Source organism: Folsomia candida, unplaced genomic scaffold (genome assembly GCF_002217175.1).
Source record: "Folsomia candida strain VU population unplaced genomic scaffold, ASM221717v1 Fcan01_Sc011, whole genome shotgun sequence".
Taxonomy (NCBI): domain Eukaryota; kingdom Metazoa; phylum Arthropoda; class Collembola; order Entomobryomorpha; family Isotomidae; genus Folsomia; species Folsomia candida.
The window spans coordinates 436,219-456,188 of NW_019091203.1; the positions used below are offsets into that span (position 1 = coordinate 436,219).

Below are 19,970 nucleotides of genomic sequence, written 5' to 3' on the forward strand. Positions count from 1 at the left end.
GTGAAACTGGTCTGGATTCGGGGACAGTTTCAAGGTGTCTTCAAACTTCTTTAGGTCACAAACTATGTGCATCATGGTCACCCAGGACGCCAGCACGGAGAAGGCCAATATTACCGAAACATAGCATTTGCCCTCCATTCCTGAATACCCGGGTTTCGGGGACAGCCTGGATAACAAAGTTTTTTGGTGAAAATTAAAACCAATAAACTTTTTTTCGTACACTCAAAATAAAAATTTGTCGAATCAACACCGCCGGTGTCAATATATGACTTAACCGCCTTGGTTACAATTGTGATTCCGAGTTATGACGATTTTGATACCGGTAGTTATAATGTTATTACCGGACGGAAAAAATTCATTACTACTCGGAAGCACAATTGTAACCAAAGCGGTTAAGTCATATATGTATTGACACCGTTTTGTTTTGAGTGTATGATTTTGCTGACTGTCTATGTCTCTGTTTCCGCCACCACTAAATAGGCTTAATTGACGCAAATAATGCAATTGTAATTATACAAATTTTTAATGCATCTTAAATGTTTTATTGAAACTTTTAATTCAATAAACATAAAAATGTAATTACACCGAATTAATTTATTTTCCCAGTGCGGCGACGACATCAATGCGCCCGTGACCTTAATTATGACATAATATGAACTTAGCGATCTAGCTCTTTGATAAAAGTTTTATTTTGTCTTACCAAACGCATTATTAGGAAAATCGTCAGGTCCGGGAAGACCACAGTTTCGGTCGGCATTCGTCAAAGTTGGCCTGGCCGCAGTGGTCGTTAGGGCCGCGTAAACCTCGTCAAAACCCCATGTAGGGTTGGCCGAGAGGAGGAGGGCAGTTGCCCCAGCCACGTGGGGGCAAGCCTGTCAAAGATGATAAACTTGTAACTAATTACTTACAAGAATAAGTATTTATGAATTTTACCATTGAAGTTCCCGACATGGTGACATAATTTGATGTCCCCGTTCCGCAAGAAAGGATCTGCGTTCCTGGCGCTGACACTTCCGGTTTCGTTAGCCCCGCGATGCTAGGGCCTCTCGAAGATAGAAAGTTCATACCATCTTGGTCGTTCGTGTTTCCTACCGAGATCAGATTGGGCTGATCACCTGGAGACCCCGCCGTTCTACATAATGGACCAGAGTTACCCAGCGCGAAAATTGGAATCATTCCCGCCGCGCGCCATGCTGAGACTTGCGTATTGAAAAATGTTGAGCCTCCCCTTCCCCCCCAGGAATTGGAAATGATATGTGGCCTTGGATTTGTTGTTAGCATGAATTCCGCACAAGCCGTGAGTTCTACCTCGGTCCCATTCCCGGTATTGTTCAAACCTCGACATGCAATCCATTTAGCGGCCGGTGCAACCCCAACGCCGTTCTGGGTTCCGAGTACGGTCCCAGCACAATGGGATCCGTGGCCTTGGACGTCCGTCGGTCCGGGGGTGGAATGGTGGGGGTCGAGCCAACCGCCGGCGTAGGAATCGGCGAGCGCGACGTGACCGAGATTTACTCCAGTGTCGATAATAGCGACGACGACGCCCTCTCCGCGGGTGGTACTCCACACATCGGGGGCCCTAATTTTCACCACGCCCCACTGGTTGGGACCCTGGTTCACTTCGGCGGGATGTACTTCGATGGAGGGGAAGATGGAGACCACGTGTTCCTTTCGGATCTCAAATTCCCCCGGGGTTGCGGCGAGTTGAGCCAATTTCTCTGGTGTAAGGCCCTTAACGTGGATAATGTTGGAGGACCAAAATTGTTGAATCTGAAGGCCCAGGGAGGACGCAATAGAGACAAAAGGGGCTTGAGCGGCGGATGTTAGTCCTTGCAAAGAGGCGACGAGGGCGGTGACTTTGGAATCCCCGGAAAGGGACAGGAGCGCAGGGTTGGATTCGACTTGCGCCATGATTTGGGGAAGTGCGAGAATGGCGGAGGTGGTTTGCCCTTTATCCACGGCGGTTTGAAGGTCTGGGTCCACAGTGCCGGCGAAGGCGAGTGCCAGGCTGGTTGAGAGAATGAGGAGGAACTTCATGATGGAAGATCTTACTGGATCGTCGGGTTGGGTAGTGATGATGCAAATGAGGACAGAATTTTCTCCTTTTATACCTGTCCACGTAACATAAATAGATGGACACCGTGACAAATAAATTTCCCAGTCCGTGAGGAATTGAGATTAGTGGATCAGTAAATTCCCTCATATTTCGGAGTTCCCAAAAACGTTGGAAAAAGTTGACAGAATTAGAATGATGTGATCGTGCTAATTTTGGCAAAGGGACTTTTCCCCATTGATAAGACGGGTGGCTTATCTATGTATTACATGCATGCAGAAGAGATTAAAGATTAAGCTCTCTTGCGGAATTTGTGCATTGCGCAATTTGCTTTGATAAGTGGAGAGAAGTATTATAATAATAATTATGTAACTCTTACAGATTTATCGTATTAAAGTAAGTAGACATTCAATGTTATATTTATATATACCTAATCTGGATTAAATTCTGTCCTCATTTCAAAATTCTTGAGGAGATTACGGATTACAGTAATCAGAGTAACGATAATCCAGATAATAATATGGACTACAAAATCTGTATTTATCCTGAATAACGTCAAATTTACAATCGATCATGATGACTAGCTTTCTAAAATATGAGCTTACGGATTACACGTGATTTCCAGAACTAATGAAGATTACGGTCAACGGATTGCTTTAATTTGCATACTTTCCGTGGATTACTGGATTACATTCAAAGTAATCTAATTATTTAATCTAATTGAAGTAATCCTGGGATTGCCCATCCCTGAACATAATGTGCTAAAAATTTTTTTTAAAACGAGGATAAAATTTAATCCAGATCTTTTCCATGGATAAATATATCTAACACACCCGATATTCGACTTTCCGACCCCTTACACATGGAACGTATATTTCCAGTGCGAACGTATACGAATATTGAATGTGTACTTTATTAAGATAAATCTGTAATAGTTACATAATTATTATTACACTTATCAACGCAAATTACGCAATACACAAATTCCGCAAGAGAGCTTAACTTTAATCTATTTTGCATGCATGTATGTAATACATAGATAAGCCATGGGTCTTATCAATGATTAAAAGTTCCTTTGCAAAAATTAACATGAACACATCATGTTATTTCTGCCAGCGTTTCCAAGTTTTTTGGGAACTCCAAAATATGAGGGAATTTACTGATCCATAAATCTCAATTTGGCATGGAATGGGAAATTTATTTGTCCCGGTGTGAATCTATTTTATTTCTATATTATCTGGACCGGTATAAAAGGCGAAAATCCTGCATTCATTTGCATCATTACTAACGAAGCCGACGATTCAGTAAGATCTATGCACAATCATGGCTGTCAACTTTTATGTAAAAAAACCTCTGATCCTTGGCTTGACCGACATAATTTTGCAATTTAAAAAAAGAACGTCATGGAACAACAATCTTCCAAGTTCCGATAATACTACGCTGAAAATTGCCAAGGAGATTTTCTATCGCACAATTTATTCTGCTATATGTACAATGTATTGGAAATGATTATTAATTAACCCCGACAGGCCAGATTTGTATATTTGTTAAGATAATAAGGATGCACCGATACAATATGCCCAAATATCCCTTTCATTTTATTGTTAAGGCATATCTTACTGGTTTTGTCAAATGCTAAGCAGAAGTTAGGCAAGCTGAAGTTAGGTAAAAAATAGTTTGATTTTCGGAATTAGGTATCAAATTCTAAAAGAATGTAATTATTTTCCACTGTATTATCATTTTTTTTATTTTTTTTAACTCGGCTACTTAGACATAGGAATATTGTACATAAAACAAATAACTACAGTTTATTATCTTAAAATTAGGTTTAGCTAATTAACTAATTATGCATACATACACTATTGTACTTGTTTTAATTACTTTATTCGAAGTTTGTTGTGTCTACGTCCTCAAAATTTAATGGTATTTAAGTATGCTCGATAAATATATATATATCTTTCTATAACCAAACTGTATTTTTATTTGATTGTTCCATTTTTTAATTACTATTCGTAGCGCAATTCCAAATCAAACGCGCGCAATATACAAAAACTATTTATTAATTTTATCAATTTACATACCATCGTGACTGTTTATTGTTCCTTCATGGGCCCGAGGTGGCCTTTACAAGGATTGCAAAAAACTTATCTTAAATCTTATCTGATCCTGTCTTATCTATAACCAGCCTGTGGTAATTGGCCACGGCTTAATTTAAATGTATAAATATATTTCCTAAATTTAAATTCACTGACCACTGTCACTACAAAAGTGCAGAGAGTCCCAACAAAAAATATGCTAGTTTCTCTATTTATTAAGGGGTGAAAGCCCTTTATAAGATCGTTATGTCCGTCTGTCTGTCCGTCTGTCTGTCCGTTGGTCCGATAACTTTTGAACGAAACGACATAAAGACTTGAAATTTTGAACGTTAACTCCTAACGTCAAGGGACAGGACGAGTTCGAAGATGGACACTGTGACATCGTCCCCTGTGACGATGACGTCGTCACAGTGACGAAAAGTGACGAAAAAGTGTCACGTGTCAGTTTTGACATGTGACACATCATTTTTAACTCTTTTCAATGAAGAATTCGAATATTCATGTCATTTTGCGATTGGACGTCACCTGTGACGATGACGTCGTCACACCGACGAAAAGTGACGAAAAGTGTCACATTTCAGTTTTGGCATGTGACACATGATTTTTAACTATTTTTCAACGTTGAAATCAATGGTGACCTACATTTTGACCTCAGAGGTCATCTAAAGGTTATAGGGAATATATATGTCAATTTAACAGGAAATTCATTTTAACGTATGAAACAGTTCTTTCACCCCTTGGTTACATTCGTTGTAACGGTTTATTTATCATCTATTTATCTATCAATCAATTTTGTAAAAGTTAAAAAAAGGGAGGCCAATGTAAATTTTCTCCTTCACTACATATTTTTATAAATTAAAGGGTGTTGTTTCGCTACGAATGAAATCTGTCGTTACTATTAATTTGAAGAGTCCACCATAAACTCTGATTGCTAAAATGGAGATTTTCATAAATCTTGATTTACTAGCAATATTACCAAATTTGGTACATTGGCAAACATCGAATTGTGCAGACATTGACTACTGTAGTGAGTGTGTACGTATTCCACAATGTGTTTTTTAATCACTCGAGAATTACAGCTACTGTGCATTGGAAAGAGAGAGCTTCTTTGTCTTCGTATCAAAACTTGCATTCGAGACTCCGAACGTTGCCAACCAACCTTGCTATATCGAGGTACGTACTGGATGCATGTAAATAATACACTTTTATGGAAAAGTATTTACCATTAATTTTTTAGACATATCCCATTAGAATCTGACCTATACCAGGGTGCCGTTGGAACTAGAGCTGTGCGTAGGGTCGGGTTTACCCTAAAAAACCCTACCCTACCCTATCCTATAGGGTTTTGGGTGGGCCGGGTTTTTTGCCCAGGATAATCCAGTAGGGCCGGGCGGGTCGGGCTTTTTCCAGTAGGGTTTTGGGCGGGCTAGGCTTTTTTGTTGGGCTTCGGGCTTTTTAATTTACCCTACTGATAAAGTACAATATGGTAATTTGAGACAAAACTTCATGGTTTTATATAGCCCCAGCTAAAGCGGAATTGTTTATCTGTAATGATATGGAATTGTTTTCACTGGCTGTTTTATTACACGATCCAATTTTATGAATAAATAAATCTCAACTGTAAATCACATCAGTGATATTAAGCAAAATTATAAATACAGTCCTATTAAATACAAGGACTTAGCTCAATTTTTGTTTAAACTAAAATAACACAAATTTACTAAATATCGATGATAATAAGCGTTAGATTTGTCCGACATTGCATTTTTTGTTAACACAATTAGTGTACATGTCTAATCGAGTCTCCGAAAGCCTTGGCAAATGAATAGTGGTTTTTAAGGATAAATACGTGCAGAACTGCATATTGGTGGGTTTACCCTAAAAAAGCCCTACCCTATAGGGTTTTGGGCGGGCCGGGCTTTTTATCAGAAAACCCTGTAGGGCCGGGTGGGCTGGGCTTTTTCCAGTAGGGTTTTGAGCGGGCCGGGCTTTTTGCCCAGAAAAACCCAGTAGGGCCGGGCGTGCCGGGTTTCTTCCAGTAGGGTTCTGGGCGGGCTGGGTTTTAAAGATCGAGCCCGTGCACAGCTCTAGTTGGAACCCAGCCTTGCAATGATCTTGAAAATGGATCCAGTTGCAACTTTTCCAACCACTACTGCAAAAATGCTTCACGCACTACTTCAAAATGCTCCACCCCTTTCTGTACCACCTTTAGAGATAGATGCCTTCATCGTCAACCCAACGCAACAAGAGACGACCAAATAAATTAAATCTACAAATTAACCAATCTTACCTACAACCACTGCTACAACACCCACCAGGTTAACTTTGAGAAACCTGGATATTATGGAGCCCAAAGCTGCAGGCACAATTCAGCCAGTAATTAATGCTGAGCCAAATTCTGGTGCATTCACAGACAAGCTGGCTATATCCCTTCTCCATCATTTAAAAAGGATCTGCTATGACGTAACCTTACTTAACAGAATTATTTCCTATTTATTTTACCAGTGCCAATCTGATTTCTATTACAAAAAAGGAACATCGTCCAACGTCGTGGGTCGGACACTTTACTGGATTAGCAAAACGGCAACTGATTTTAGTGAACCTGAAGTCATGACAGGCGAATTCAGTTATGCATGCGAATCCTTTAAAGGACTGTTTAACGTTATGAGAAGAGCGTTGTTTCGGCGTTGGAATTGGTTTCCATGTCTTGTCTGTATTTTTGTAATACTTGGTTTGAGCAAGAGTATAAATAAATTCAGACAAAATTATAATTAGAAAGTCACCTGCATTTACCTCAGTCTGTCTGATTTTCTTTCATTTCACAAGTTTCATTAGCACTAGCTGAAAGCACATCGCCAAAGCATACAAGCAACGGTCCCAAAAAGATGGGAATCTTAGTGAGGCTTGGTACAACTACAGATATTAAATATATTTTCCGGAAGAGAATTAGCCTCACCAAAATTTCCATCTTTTTGGGACTTTGTTTATTTAATACTTGTAATTAATAGTTTTTTGGATGGTTTGTTGTCAATGGTGTTGCTATTTTATTCATCAGTTTTTTGCACCTCTCATAGGAAAAACTTTGTCATTTATAAACCAATTTGGATCATTCTACCCTTAAAATTTGCACAAAAATTTGCTCTAAAATTTGTGCAATTGGATTTCCGCTGAGATATGCCAGTAATTAACTATAAATATAAATGTGTTTCTAAGGGTACATTTTTGATAATAAGTCGGCTGAAAATCAAAAATTCGCTAAGTCGAATCGATAAACTTTTTTAAATTGTCTCAAAATGATCTGTGCAAAATTTCATCCAAATCGGTTGAGAAATGGCTGAGATATCGTACAATGTCAGTTTTTTTAACGATATTAACTGCATACTTAGTAATTTTTTCGTTGTTAGGTATTTGCCTCACTAAGAATAATGGACCTGTACAAGATCGGAATGACTAAGGCCTGGTAAAGGTTGCAAGCCGCCACCATTTAAAGCCGTCATAATTTCGCGAATGAAAAGTAAATTGAACGAAAATTTCAACTCCACCCCCAAATCCCCCCAGAATTGGATAACATCCCACAAACAGATGAAACTGTCGCCGAACAACGGCCACTATTTACGCCACACCAACGTAAAGCACTCACCATAACCATTGATTATGGCGACTGCGTTACGTTAACCATGGATTCAAACACGGACGAGGACGAGTGGTAAGTATTTTATATAAGCAGTCATTCATATTGAGAATAAATTAAGTGAAATGATTTCACGTGCACGAATCATTTCAAATGAAATAAACGAATGGTCCAATGCTGGTTATATAGTCATTCAATTGATAAAGCAGATATGAAGAATCAATGAAAATGTATCATAAAATTACTTTTCTATTTCTTGTTGTTTATTATTTTACTATTTATTACATTTACATACTCAATATTTTTGAATACTACTTATATTGCATACTACGCATTTTTGAGAACTACATTAATGTGGTGATTCTCTAGCATTTCTGTCATTCTTTTTATTTTTTATTAAATTTTTTATATATTCTTTAAGAATCCTACAAAATGTTCGAACCCCGCCGAGCTCCATAATTACCACATAATGGATATAAGGTCTCCAGTTCAATGATAAAAGAAATTAATAACACGCTCATAAAAATTAAATTTAAGTTTATTTTATTTTATTTTATTTTATTTAATCTAAGAGTTTAAGTGTTCTGTTAAGGTGGAGACTCCAGCTAATAGCCTCCTCTCTACCTCACAGGAAAATAGAATTTCCGCGTTTTCTCTGAAAATGCGATGTGTGAACGTTATCTCATAAAAATCTAGTGTCTTCCTGCTACAAACCAATTCTGAAGTTGAAATCAGTTCTTGTGACCAGCCCACAGGAGGGATCGGCTAAACACTTTGACCTATTCATCTACGATGGACTGGGAGTTTACATAACGCAAAGCAGTTTTTTGGATAATCAAAATCATTTTAAGTGCATCAATGTTAATATGTATTGTTGCTATAGCTTCTTTGGTCTGGCAAGAGTTGGAAGGCTGCAGGATCTTATAATTGAAGATAATGATCTGTCACCCTGTCTCGTTTTGAAAATCCAAAGTTTAGAAATGGATTTAAACTTACAACACCCGAATTCATCTCGGCGTAATTGAAGAAGAAGATGCCGATTAGGTTGTTTTGTGATGATTGTGAAAAATCTATAAAACTTTCACCTTCTAGAATTAATTATATATTAAATAAAATATTAAAAAATTATAATAATAAAGTATAATATTAAATAATTATATATTAATTATGGATAATCATGATCACCCTCATGCACCAAAAAGACATTTTATGGGCAGCACCTAGCCAAGCGTCTTTATGTGAAAGTAGGCAGTGCCAACAGTTTAAAACTGCAACATTAGTCAAAGTTCAAGTGTATGATAACTTCATTACTTAAGCTTTATAAATTGTATTCTGGGGATGCACAAAATATGCCTGCAAAATTCAGATTATTACTTGAGAGGGTGGAAGGAAAAGTTTGACTTCTTGGTTGATTATAAATCTATTTATACTATTATGCTAACAATTATTCTTGAGGAAAAGCATTTTGCATGGACTGATAATTTTTTGCCAACTTAAAGCAAATTTAGAAGCGACCAAGAGCAAGAAAGATGGCTACAAAACTTTCAATTTGTTTTTTCGTTACCTTTAATATAGATTTCAAAGTTTCTCCTTGTTCGCTCATACATAAAGTGCATCCCATATGTAAAGTGCAGCTCGGTCGGCCATTGATTTTCAGGGTACGGGCGGGAAAAAATTGATCAGAGATAACTCATCTTTTAGGTAATTTCATGTAGTTTATGAAAACTTATAACAGATTTCATCAAAAAATCTTGTTTATTGTTATGTATGCATTTAGAGGAGAGATGAGAGAGGAGAGATGTGTAGTTTAGGAAGGCTTTATTAATAATAATCGTGGTTGCATTATTACATTGCATTTTGCATAGATTACCTAACACTATGTATGTACCTAACACTACCCTCTTGCAGGAGACTTTTTCTCCTGAAAAAGAGTAGTGACGCTAACTTAACTACGAGTGATTACGACGAATTTACTAAACTGAACAAAGCATACGAGTGACGAGTACGATCACTCGGGACAAAGGAGAGGCGGAATAACGTCCGCCATTATTCTACACAACTACACAACGAGGCAAAGGCGAGGAAAAGTCACTAAATTTATAAAATTTTGAGGAACTAATTAATAAAATTGTTCTAAAATTCAATCCAATTGATAAAATAAAGTGCTACATATCTGCCACATCAAAAATTATGTCAGGAAGCGGATTCACAGCAAAGGTAAGTACTAAATACATATATACATTTTTTGGAAATTTTGGGAATTATGTACAAATAAATTGTGAAAATCATGAAATTGGTTAAAAATAAATGTATATCTAGTATCGACAAGCAGTAAAATGACTATAAAACTAATTTTTATGTTGATAAATTGCAGATTCCGGGTTTGATAACATCTAAGGGTACCCCTTGGGGGGAGGACCCTTAAGGCTGGGGGGAAGGGGGATTTAAGGGCCTTCCTCAGAGGTCAAAGGTCACCGGGGGTGTGGCTGTGGGTGGGGTGGGTGGTCTCGAGAACTTGGAAAAATTACTGGAAACTTGGAAATTGCTGGGTGACGTCATCCACCGACTGCCTCACTCCCGGTAAGCAGAACTACAAATATTGAAGCAAAATTATTACTCAAATGAATAAATCGTGATACAGAAATATTGGTTGATATTAATAATAAGAAATCTATGGTTTTTTTGTGAATGAATAATAATGAATGAACTTAGTTATAATTTCCGAAGGCATCGAACTGGTGGACCGTAGTTTGGGGCGGAGCACTGGGCAAGGTTGACATCTCGTGGGCGTCGTGACGTGTCGGCAGTGGCTCGGTAGGTGGAGTAGCGTAGATAAGTCGGGGATTTGGATTGGTGCGATTAGCTAATTTAGAAAGATGGCGTAAAATGGTTAGGCCAATCAGGATTAAAATGAGGAGGAAAGGACAGTAAGGACATCCGACGTGACTTTCAAGGACAGGGTAGGCGTGGACTCCAGGAATTAGGGGGACTGGAACACAGAACAATTTATAAGTGATCCAAATTACAATAATTACAATCAAAAATAAAATAATTGAAGAACTGTATGACACGTAGGCGGCTGCATGAATTTCCAAGGGCACGTGATGGGTGGCAGGAAGTGGTGGCGCGGAATAGTTTGTGTGAGGAATTGATTCATGCCATTCTTGGTTGATAATCTCGTCCAGGGCAGCAAAGTGAGTAGCATTGGTGATGATGGGGGTGCGTAATTTGGTGAAGGGGGCGGGAACAAGATGATGGTAAGACGGATCCCACTGGGTTCGGAGACAAGTCGGGCGTCACCAGAATAGAGTCCACGTAGAGTCGGCTGGAGCAAGAGAGTTGTACTTCCAAAAGGCCAATTGTCGGGGCGGTAATATTCTTGTGGGTGCTTCGTGAAGTTGGATATAATTTGATGGTGGAATTAGGGGCAATGATTCCGAAGCTGGCTGGTCCCAACTGCAGAATTAGTGGGTGGTACAGCTTAGTGCATGAGAGGTGGCAGTTTTGGTTGATTTCTGAGATGGGGGCACTTTTTAGGAGGGCTCGAATGCAATTACGCTCAGGAATAACAGGAGGATCAAAACGTGGGAGCAAGCAGAGAGCATTTGTTGTCGGGTCACAGTTGAGTGATATGGTCGGCGTGATAAGGATAATACGATGTTTGGACAGGGCAACGTAATTCACATCGATTTTCACTTGACAGACGTCATCGTTGAATAAAAAAGGCAGGGATTGGATTCGTTTCATTTCGTACGTCGTATTCAGGCTCACTAGGGGGATGCGAACAGTCGCAACCACTTTGTTCGGACTAAACAAACAAGTCGCTACGGGATAGCGAAAAACGTCCTCCAAGTCGTTGGAGGGGATGCTTAGCTCTCTGTTATGTTGAAGTATCTTCCGTTGCAGGACTCGTAGGTCGCGTCGCAGCATCTTCGGGCTAACAATAAAGGGTGGGAGTAGTGACTGCCTGCAGTCGCTAAGGGTCTGGATCCAGTTTTGGTTCAGTACTGTCTGAAATTGGGCGACGGCCAGGGCAAAAAGGGAATGGTGGTCATCCTGGGCTTTGGATTCTAGTCTCTCTTCTTCATTGGCGATATCGCGTAACTCATTGTGAACTACTCGGTCGGTTTCGCTAAGGGCTTTCTCGAGGGCCTGAAAATCTTTGTTAAAAATTTTAGTGGACTCAACTGTGAAGGAATGCTCTGCTGTAAGGGCCGATTGAAGTTGTAGGGTGAAATTATCAAGGTGGTGCTCGTTAAGCTGCATGCGGTCGACAGTTTTTTGTTGGGCCACGCCACAGCACCAATTATAAAAGTCGCCAATGATTTCTATGGAACGGCGGTGACGCGTTGAACTGGGGGACGGGAAAATTGGGAGGAGTCGAAGTGCAAGAGAGTGGGTGGCATTCAAAATTTGGCCGATGTCTGTGTCGTTAAGCGGTGTCAAGAGGCGGGTCCATTGGTCGAGGTCAGGGAGATCCATTTCGTAAATCAGAGGAACGGTAGATTCATAGGGAATAATTTTGACATTCGTTGTCAAAATTCCAGTTGAAAGTCGCGTAATTGTTGTTGAAAGTTGGTCTTTCGCACTAGTCAGGCGAGCACCAGAAACAAGTGCAACACAAAGTAGGCACAAAGGATTCATGATCCCTCTTGAAATGTAACTTTCTTTCGTGAACGAAGATTGTATTGGTGTGCAGGTGTTGGTTGTTTGTTATGTGGGAAAACTGGTGAAAGAACCGGTGGCGTAGATTGCGACAGCGTAGATTCGTATGTATGTGCTTGTGGAGAGAGTTGAGGGAAATCAGAGTCGAAGAGAAAATTATTTGTGGGCAACTGAGCTTGTTGCGAGGTCAGTGTGTACTGGGGGTTGGAGTCGAAGAGCCAGGTGAGGATCGGGAGGAATGTGGTGGGTCTAGAGAAGATAAAACTTCCTCGTCAGCATAGTCAGCATTATCTTGGTGGTCTGCACTCTGAGGAGGGTCTGTACTTGCATCGTGGGAAATGTCCAGAGCAGAAGGGGAGAATGTGCTGACGGTGGTCTCATCAGTCGTCCTAGAGTTGCATAGTTTCAGTTTCTCAACATGGGCGGTCTCCGTGATAACACGACCATTAGACATCGTAGCGGAAATTATGTAATTAACGTCAGAAAGTTTTCGCTTAATCATGTACGGGCCGAACCAATACTGCATTAATTTAGCAGCGAGACCCTTCTTTTGGATGTACTTACGGCAGAGAACCTGACTGCCTATAGGAAATTCAATATGCTTGCGTTTTTTGTCATAATAAAATTTTGCAACCTCTTGAGAGTGTTGGATTCGGTCCCACGCAAGTGTCCGAGCAGATCTTATGTGAGAAAGGAATTTCTCCAAACTAATGTATTCCTCAGCAATAAATGCGGATTCCGTGGGAAGGACCACCTCACGGCCGTAGAGTAATTCGAACGGGCTAAAACCAGTCGTGATGTGCTTGGAGGAATTAATGGCAAATGTAATATGAGGCAGCCATGTGTCCCAATCAGAGTGTGATTTGAGAGAATCGGTTAGATAAATTTGAATACAGTCATTTAGAACTGCATGGCTTCGTTCTACTTGACCTTGACTTTGCGGATGGGAGGCGGTGGAGAGCAAGTGCTTAATGCCCAAGGCGGAAGAAAGTTGCGATAATAAATTAGAGGTAAAAATTGTACCTTTATCAGATTGGAGGATAGCAGGCACACCGTGGCGGCATATTAGTTTCACCAAAAAGTTGATAATGTCCTCAGTTTGAGCAGATTTGACAGCTTCAGTTTCGAGCCATTTGGTCAAGTAACATGATGCGGTAATGATGTATTTTTTGTTGGATTTACTGGCAGGAAATGGGCCAGCCACGTCTATTTGAACACGTTGAAAAGCATTTTTTGGCACTTTTATGCATTGGAAAAGTCCATTGGGTTTAGATCTGGGTGATTTCCGAAACTGGCATTTGGAACAGGTGGCTACATATCGCATTATTTGACGACGCATACCAGGAAACCAATATCGCTGCTTGATTCTGTCGTACGTTTTTGTAAACCCCATGTGTCCGGAAAATGGGCTGTCGTGACACTCATCTAGGACGGAAGGAATGAGTTTTGACGGAATAACCAGGGTTAGACGGTTATATTGGTTATCACGTTTAAATAGTACGTCATCTTTTAGTGTGAAATGCTCATTGATTTTTGTATCTTGTCCTAATTTCAGTTTGTTGATAATTATGGCTAGTTCAGGGTCGTTACCTTGTGTGACGTCAGAATAGGGAGGTCATCAAGTTCATCACGATTTGGTTGAAAATCTTGATGTTTCTTGCCACTCACATGGCGAATTTCAACTATTGTATAATCCATTAGACAAACAACCATACTTGACAGTCGAGAGTTGAGCTCTTTTTTTGACCCTTGGAGAAGCCAGCAAATCCCGTGGCAGCCTGTGGCGATGGAAAGGGGGACACCATAAATGAGGGGTCGCAGGCGTTTCAGGGCCCAACAGATGGCTGTGAGTTCCAACATGACTGAGGGATAGCGTTTCTCAGCCGCGGAAAGAGTTCGTGAGATAAATGCTACCGGATGTTTCTCGCCCTCATAGAATTGGAAAAGTCCGGCTCCTAGTCCATAAGAAGAGGCGTCGGTTTCTAACAGGGTAGGAAGGGCAGGGTCAAATAATCTTAGTACTGGTCGTGACAACAGTCGTGCAATGACCGTGTCGAAGGCAGCTTGGTGCTCTTCAGTCCACGTAATTTTCCCTCGGATGGTTGATAAACATTGTAACGGGTGGACAATGCGGGAAAAATTTGGTATATATTTGCGAAAATAACTGAAGAATGCTACTAGTTTCTTCACTTTGTGTCCGGTGGTTGGGGGTGTTAGCTGGGACACACCACGTAATTTCTTCTCATCGGGTTTTGTCCCCATTGCGGAAAGAGAAAAACCGAGTAAATTTATTTCGTCTTGGAGAAAGTCACATTTATATGGCTTAAGAGTGAGCCCTTCGGCGGCAATTCGTTCAAAAATTAATCGTAATTTTTCCAATGCTTCTTCTTCGGTTGCTCCAGCGGAAACTATGTCGTCAAAAAAATTCTGGCAAACTTCACCCTTAAGGCCGGAAAGTACTTCATCGAGGAGCTCGGCGAATCGGGCGGGGCCATTTGAGACCCCAAATGGAAGAACGGTGGGGGCAAAGGTACCCTCACGGGTCACAAAAGTTGCTTTCTCCTGCGCTTCAGGAGTCATAGGTACCTGGTAGTAGCCTCAGGTAAAGTCGAGACTGGTGAAATATTTCTTGCCACGTAGGGACTGAAAAATATCATCAATGCGAGTGTGTGGCCACTGGATCTTTTTGGTAATACGGTTAAGGGACCTGTAGTCTACCGTAAATCTTTGAGAGGTCAGGTTGCGTCGTCATCCTTTTTCGGGACGAAAAAGCAAGGAGAGGACCATGACACCTAGTGGTCCTAGTGGTTATTGCTGATGAAATCTAAGTGACCATTGACCCTGGTGATGCTCCCGATCGCACATATTTTCATGCAACTACTCCAGCAGATATAAAATACGAAGATAGACTGAAGCCAAAGGCAATATTTCAAAAGAAAATTCTGATTATTGATACCCCCGAATACATTGGATGAGATACAAGAAAATTAAACAACGTTCCAAAAGTACCTCAAACGCGTTGTATCGAAAATTTCTGGGCCAATTTTCGAAGAACAAATTCCCATCGAGAGAAAAAGATTACAACTGCTCGTGGGTTTCAAACGTTTCGACGAGAATCACGAAGGACATTGAAGAAAAGTCGGGAAAACGACTCTTTGGCGGAGCTCGGAAGAACCTGATATGTCTAGGTTACAATGGGCTGGGAAATTGTGTTAAGGCTAAAAGCAACACGCACAAGTCATGGACTTTTGCATAAAATTGCATTCTTTGAAATAAATTGGATTACAACAAAATGAGGGCCATTTTTCCATCTGCACTTTACATATGGGATGCACTTTATATGTTTGCCTCGATTTTCAGAACATTTTCCGAATTTACACTTGAAAACTTTCACCTCAGCCCAGCACATGACTCCTTGGTTGGTACTTTCGCGTTTGAATGCGCAATGTCAAATATTCAGGATACGTATGAATTCTTGAAGGATGAGGAAGCTGCTGAAATAATTCTAAATACTATAAGAGGAGGGATTAAATTGTTTAATATCCTATATTCACAGGGTGTAACGAATTTCTGCAGAATTTTATTTAAGATGACAGAAAACATATATTGTACGCTGATATAAATTCCACTTTTGGAGAAATTTTAAGAAGAATGGTTACAGTTGTAGGGTATGCAAGGATGGACTCAAAGTCAAAAATCAAATTGTTATTCTATAAGTTGAGGCTAAAAAATTTTCATATCACGAACCTTGAACCTTTTTCATTAAATTTCTAGTGAGAAGAGACCTGGGAAAGTTTTTCAGCGTACCTAAATTCCAAATGAACAGGGTGGACTTATTTTCATAATTTCCAAGTGCAAGAACTCATATATAGACCGAGTTGATCGAATTGTCCATCAAAGGGTACAAACTAAATTTTTTTGTGCTTTTGTCACCCCGGGAGTTTGAAATTTCCCACGAATAGGGACCCCACCCTTTGTATAGCGTAGATTAATTTGCATGAATTTATTTAATACTCACCTAAATTTATTATACCACCAACTTTTAATTACCCGCTGTGCTTATACTAATAATTAAACATCGAGTATATTTCGTAGTAATACTTACGTATAAATTATGTAATTTAAACGTTGTGAGTAATATTATGTTTAATAATATTTTAATATTTAATTAGCTTACGCAGCCATAATGTTTTATTTCGGATATTTAACAATAAGCATTCCCGTACCCTGGGCATAGGTTTAATTTTTGATTTATTTTTAAATGAACGTAAAGGAATTTTTATCCGTAACGAAGGTTTCAAAACATACCTGACTCGCTTGTTAACCTGTAAAATTAAACCCAGAAAGGCTTTCCTAATTCCATATTGTCTCAAGCTCTTGACCCCATTATACATTCTTTCACAAAGAAATGCAATCCCCGCAGCTGCTGTAAAAATTAGAAATGTTGTAAATAATTCTCGCATATTTCCCTTCAAATTAATACCGATTGGAGCACGATAAATAGCACTTGGTGAAAAATTTCGACTCTTCCCCATTTGCTCATAGAATATCCATCTACCAGAAATCCCTGAGGTAATCAATCCTCTCACCCTCATCATAATTCTAGGATCCACAACTCTCTCCATTTTCCATCCAAAACTCTGTTCCGCAATGAATTCTTTCCCCAAACTATACTCCGGTCCGGGGTGGTTATCCTCTAAAAACGCTTTCGCCACTTGAAGGTACTTCATCCACCCGAGAAAGGCCAATAAGTCTCCAGCACAGTGGAATTCAGTAAGTGTCCCGTTTTGTAGAAAAACTTCGTGATGCCTCCACAAGTTCCTGTAGTTTTGTTTTTGATCAATTAATGAGACTACATTATATTTTCGTAACCTGTCCAATACCTTCCAGCTTATAACACTTCCGGACGTTTGCACTGTCCATGTGGCTTTTGCCAAGGCAGTTCCATACCCTGGCATATAAACGTGGTCGTTACTTGCGATCCAAAATAATTCAACGCGATCCATAAACTTGAATTTGGCGTGAAAAAGTTGTGAAAAATTTTCATACGGGGTAACCCTCAATGGTGCTAAGATGTTCGTCACGTTGTCACCCCGGGTAGAGTTTGTGATTATGAGTGACATGAGGATCCAAGGACCAAAGATAAAGTAAAGGGAACGCTGCTTCTTGAGATTTTTGTCTAAACCTGCCCCTTGTTCGAGGAGCATGGTATAGCCGATGGATAATGTGGTGAATAAGGTAGAAATATAATTTTCCTCTTTGGTAGTAAATAAAATGAAGAGACTGGCCACGGTCATGGTGACCAGGACGGATACCCACACCTCAATTTTGTAAACGCCGAGCAAAGCCGCTAAGCTAGTTTGAGGTTGGCGGCGAGGGGAACATGCGAGAAATCCGAACTGCTCTATTCGTCTGGTTAGTATGATGTCTCGCTCAGAGTTAGCATTAATGAGGGGATAGCTATGAGTACTGTAACACCCATAATGTAGCACGAAAGAGGAGGTATTGATTACTAAATTTGGCAAAGTTTCGCAGAATTCTGTGGTTGGCGGACTGTCTGTAGCGCAGGACAATGTGGTGTTTTGTGCCACAATGTGAAGCAGGACATAATCCACATTACCTAAATTTCTGCCAACCTCGTGAAGTTTTGGATTTCGCAGTATTTTCGGATTATTGGGGATGCCCCAAACGCAGATGTTGGCTGCGCTGTTAATTTTATTAAAAAAAGTAACTCCTTCTTCAACTTGTCGCATTGTTGCGACGTCGCCCAGTTCACCGAATGGGTAGCACATTTTGAAATATAGGTAGCAGTAGCGGCAACAAATCATTGTCTGGAATATTTTATGTTGTTCCTTAACAAGAAGAAGGAAAATGTTCAATCCGTCCCTATTGAAAAAAACCCTCAGCGTTTCAATTTCTGCAAAATTAACTTTGCCACTTTTGTTCTGGACAAAAATGTGATATCCAACGCGGGGAACTTCGTAGTCGAAGTCAAATAGCACGTGCCAAGTTTTCTTTGCGAAATTCTCCTCGTAGTTGGATGGATGCAAGATTCCAAGGTTTTTATCGGGTGGGAAAATATAAAACCGGGTCAAACAATTCCACGCTTTTTGGAGACCCGTATTTTTACGGAATGGGGGTGGAACGCTATTCAAATCATCGGAATCAGTGCAGCTAGGAAATGTTGTATTTTGTAAGCCAGGATCAAGTAAAAATATTTTGTAGTCCATCCTCCAACCATCCAGCATAGGTTCATCGGGACAAGTCTCAACTGTTGTAAATCTGGTTGTCCAGATTGGCGCAGATGTTTGGGGGATATCGATATTTCGGTAGTTAAACAGATTTATGGTGCAAGAAGCGAAAATATTTATATATTTGGCCAAGTTGGAAATATACATTGTAACTAATTTTTTAACTCGGGGACACGAACAAATGCTATACATTAGGACAACCGGATGCATTCATGCGTGCTTTCTGGCAGGCATCAAATATGGTCAACTAAACAGGGTAAAGTGAATTACGTATGCTGAAGTTGCGCTGCACACTATGTCGCACGGGAATTGTTGAAGTGGTAAGTAAATTTGGTGTTTTATAAAAATTTCATAAAACACTTTTATTAACTCGCTTAAAACCGTAGCAATATAAATCTAACAATCACTCTAAACCTATCAGTTCGCTACAAACTATTTCGGAAATATTGTCCGACTGAGAACTGATGAACGAGACCTTCACTATTCAAACTGTAGACTAACTCCTCCGCGTCCTTGCTGCGCAGAAAAAGTTTGATGATGCTGGCTTCTTCTCGAAGCTTCTCTAAACCTTGGCCACATATTCATATTCTTAAATAGTCAAATAAACATCTAGTGTGGCATTCAATGCCTAATCATGAATCATTTACATATATTTACTTAACGCTGCAGGCACGAAATGCTCCTGAAGTTGGATTCGGGCTAAAAACAAATAAATAAATAAAACAAGTCATGACTTGAAACCCGATATGAATATTCCGTTATAAAACAGTAACTCACAAACTTTGTTAATCAATTTTTTACATGAGCAGTGTTAAAAAATTCATCTTACATAAATACATACGAATGCCTTATGCGCTACTGTTCGTGACAAATTTAAAGAGAACTACTTTTTAAAACTAGTTATGTATTTGTTATAGTCACGAAACATTAAAGTAACCAGATAAAATAATGTAGATATGTAAATAGTTGCAATACAAATAATATAGAACACTGATACAACAAGCTTACGTACGTCTTCAAAGTTGATGAATACATGTATTTGGCTCAGTAGATTGGTACATATACCTATATTCTAAAATGTTCTGTCTTTTAGTATATGTATCCTTAATAATTTCAGCATCATTTCGAGTCACTAAGACAAAATTAAAAATTCAGACAGAAAAAGGTCCAGAATCATAAAATAATTTTCTAAGAATTTCAGAGACACTCATGAATTCAGGAATAAAAATTAGAAAACTGCTGGTGAAACCCGTTTTGAAAAATATTGACCCTAT

At 39.6% G+C, this 19,970-nt stretch overlaps 1 protein-coding gene across 1 annotated transcript; it reads right to left on the reverse strand.

Annotated features, from left to right (window-relative positions):
* Positions 1 to 526: 526 nt before the first annotated feature.
* On the reverse strand, positions 527 to 2,056 carry LOC110855118 (bacillopeptidase F). The gene is made up of 3 exons (XM_022103537.2): positions 934 to 2,056; positions 701 to 872; positions 527 to 635 (listed from the first exon to the last, which is right to left on the reverse strand). The coding sequence occupies exons 1-3, from the start codon at positions 2,035 to 2,037 to the stop codon at positions 595 to 597; spliced, it is 1,317 nt and encodes a 438-aa protein (XP_021959229.1). The 5' UTR covers positions 2,038 to 2,056; the 3' UTR covers positions 527 to 594.
* Positions 2,057 to 19,970: the final 17,914 nt, after the last annotated feature.

Coding starts and splice junctions, on each gene's coding strand:
- LOC110855118 (XM_022103537.2), bottom strand. CDS start 2,037: ATGAAGTTCCTCCTCATTCTCTCAACCAGCCTGGCACTCGCCTTCGCC. Junction 873..933: donor CCATGTCGGGAACTTCAATG/GTAAAATTCATA, acceptor CATCTTTGACAG/GCTTGCCCCCACGTGGCTGG. Junction 636..700: donor TTTTCCTAATAATGCGTTTG/GTAAGACAAAAT, acceptor GTCATAATTAAG/GTCACGGGCGCATTGATGTC.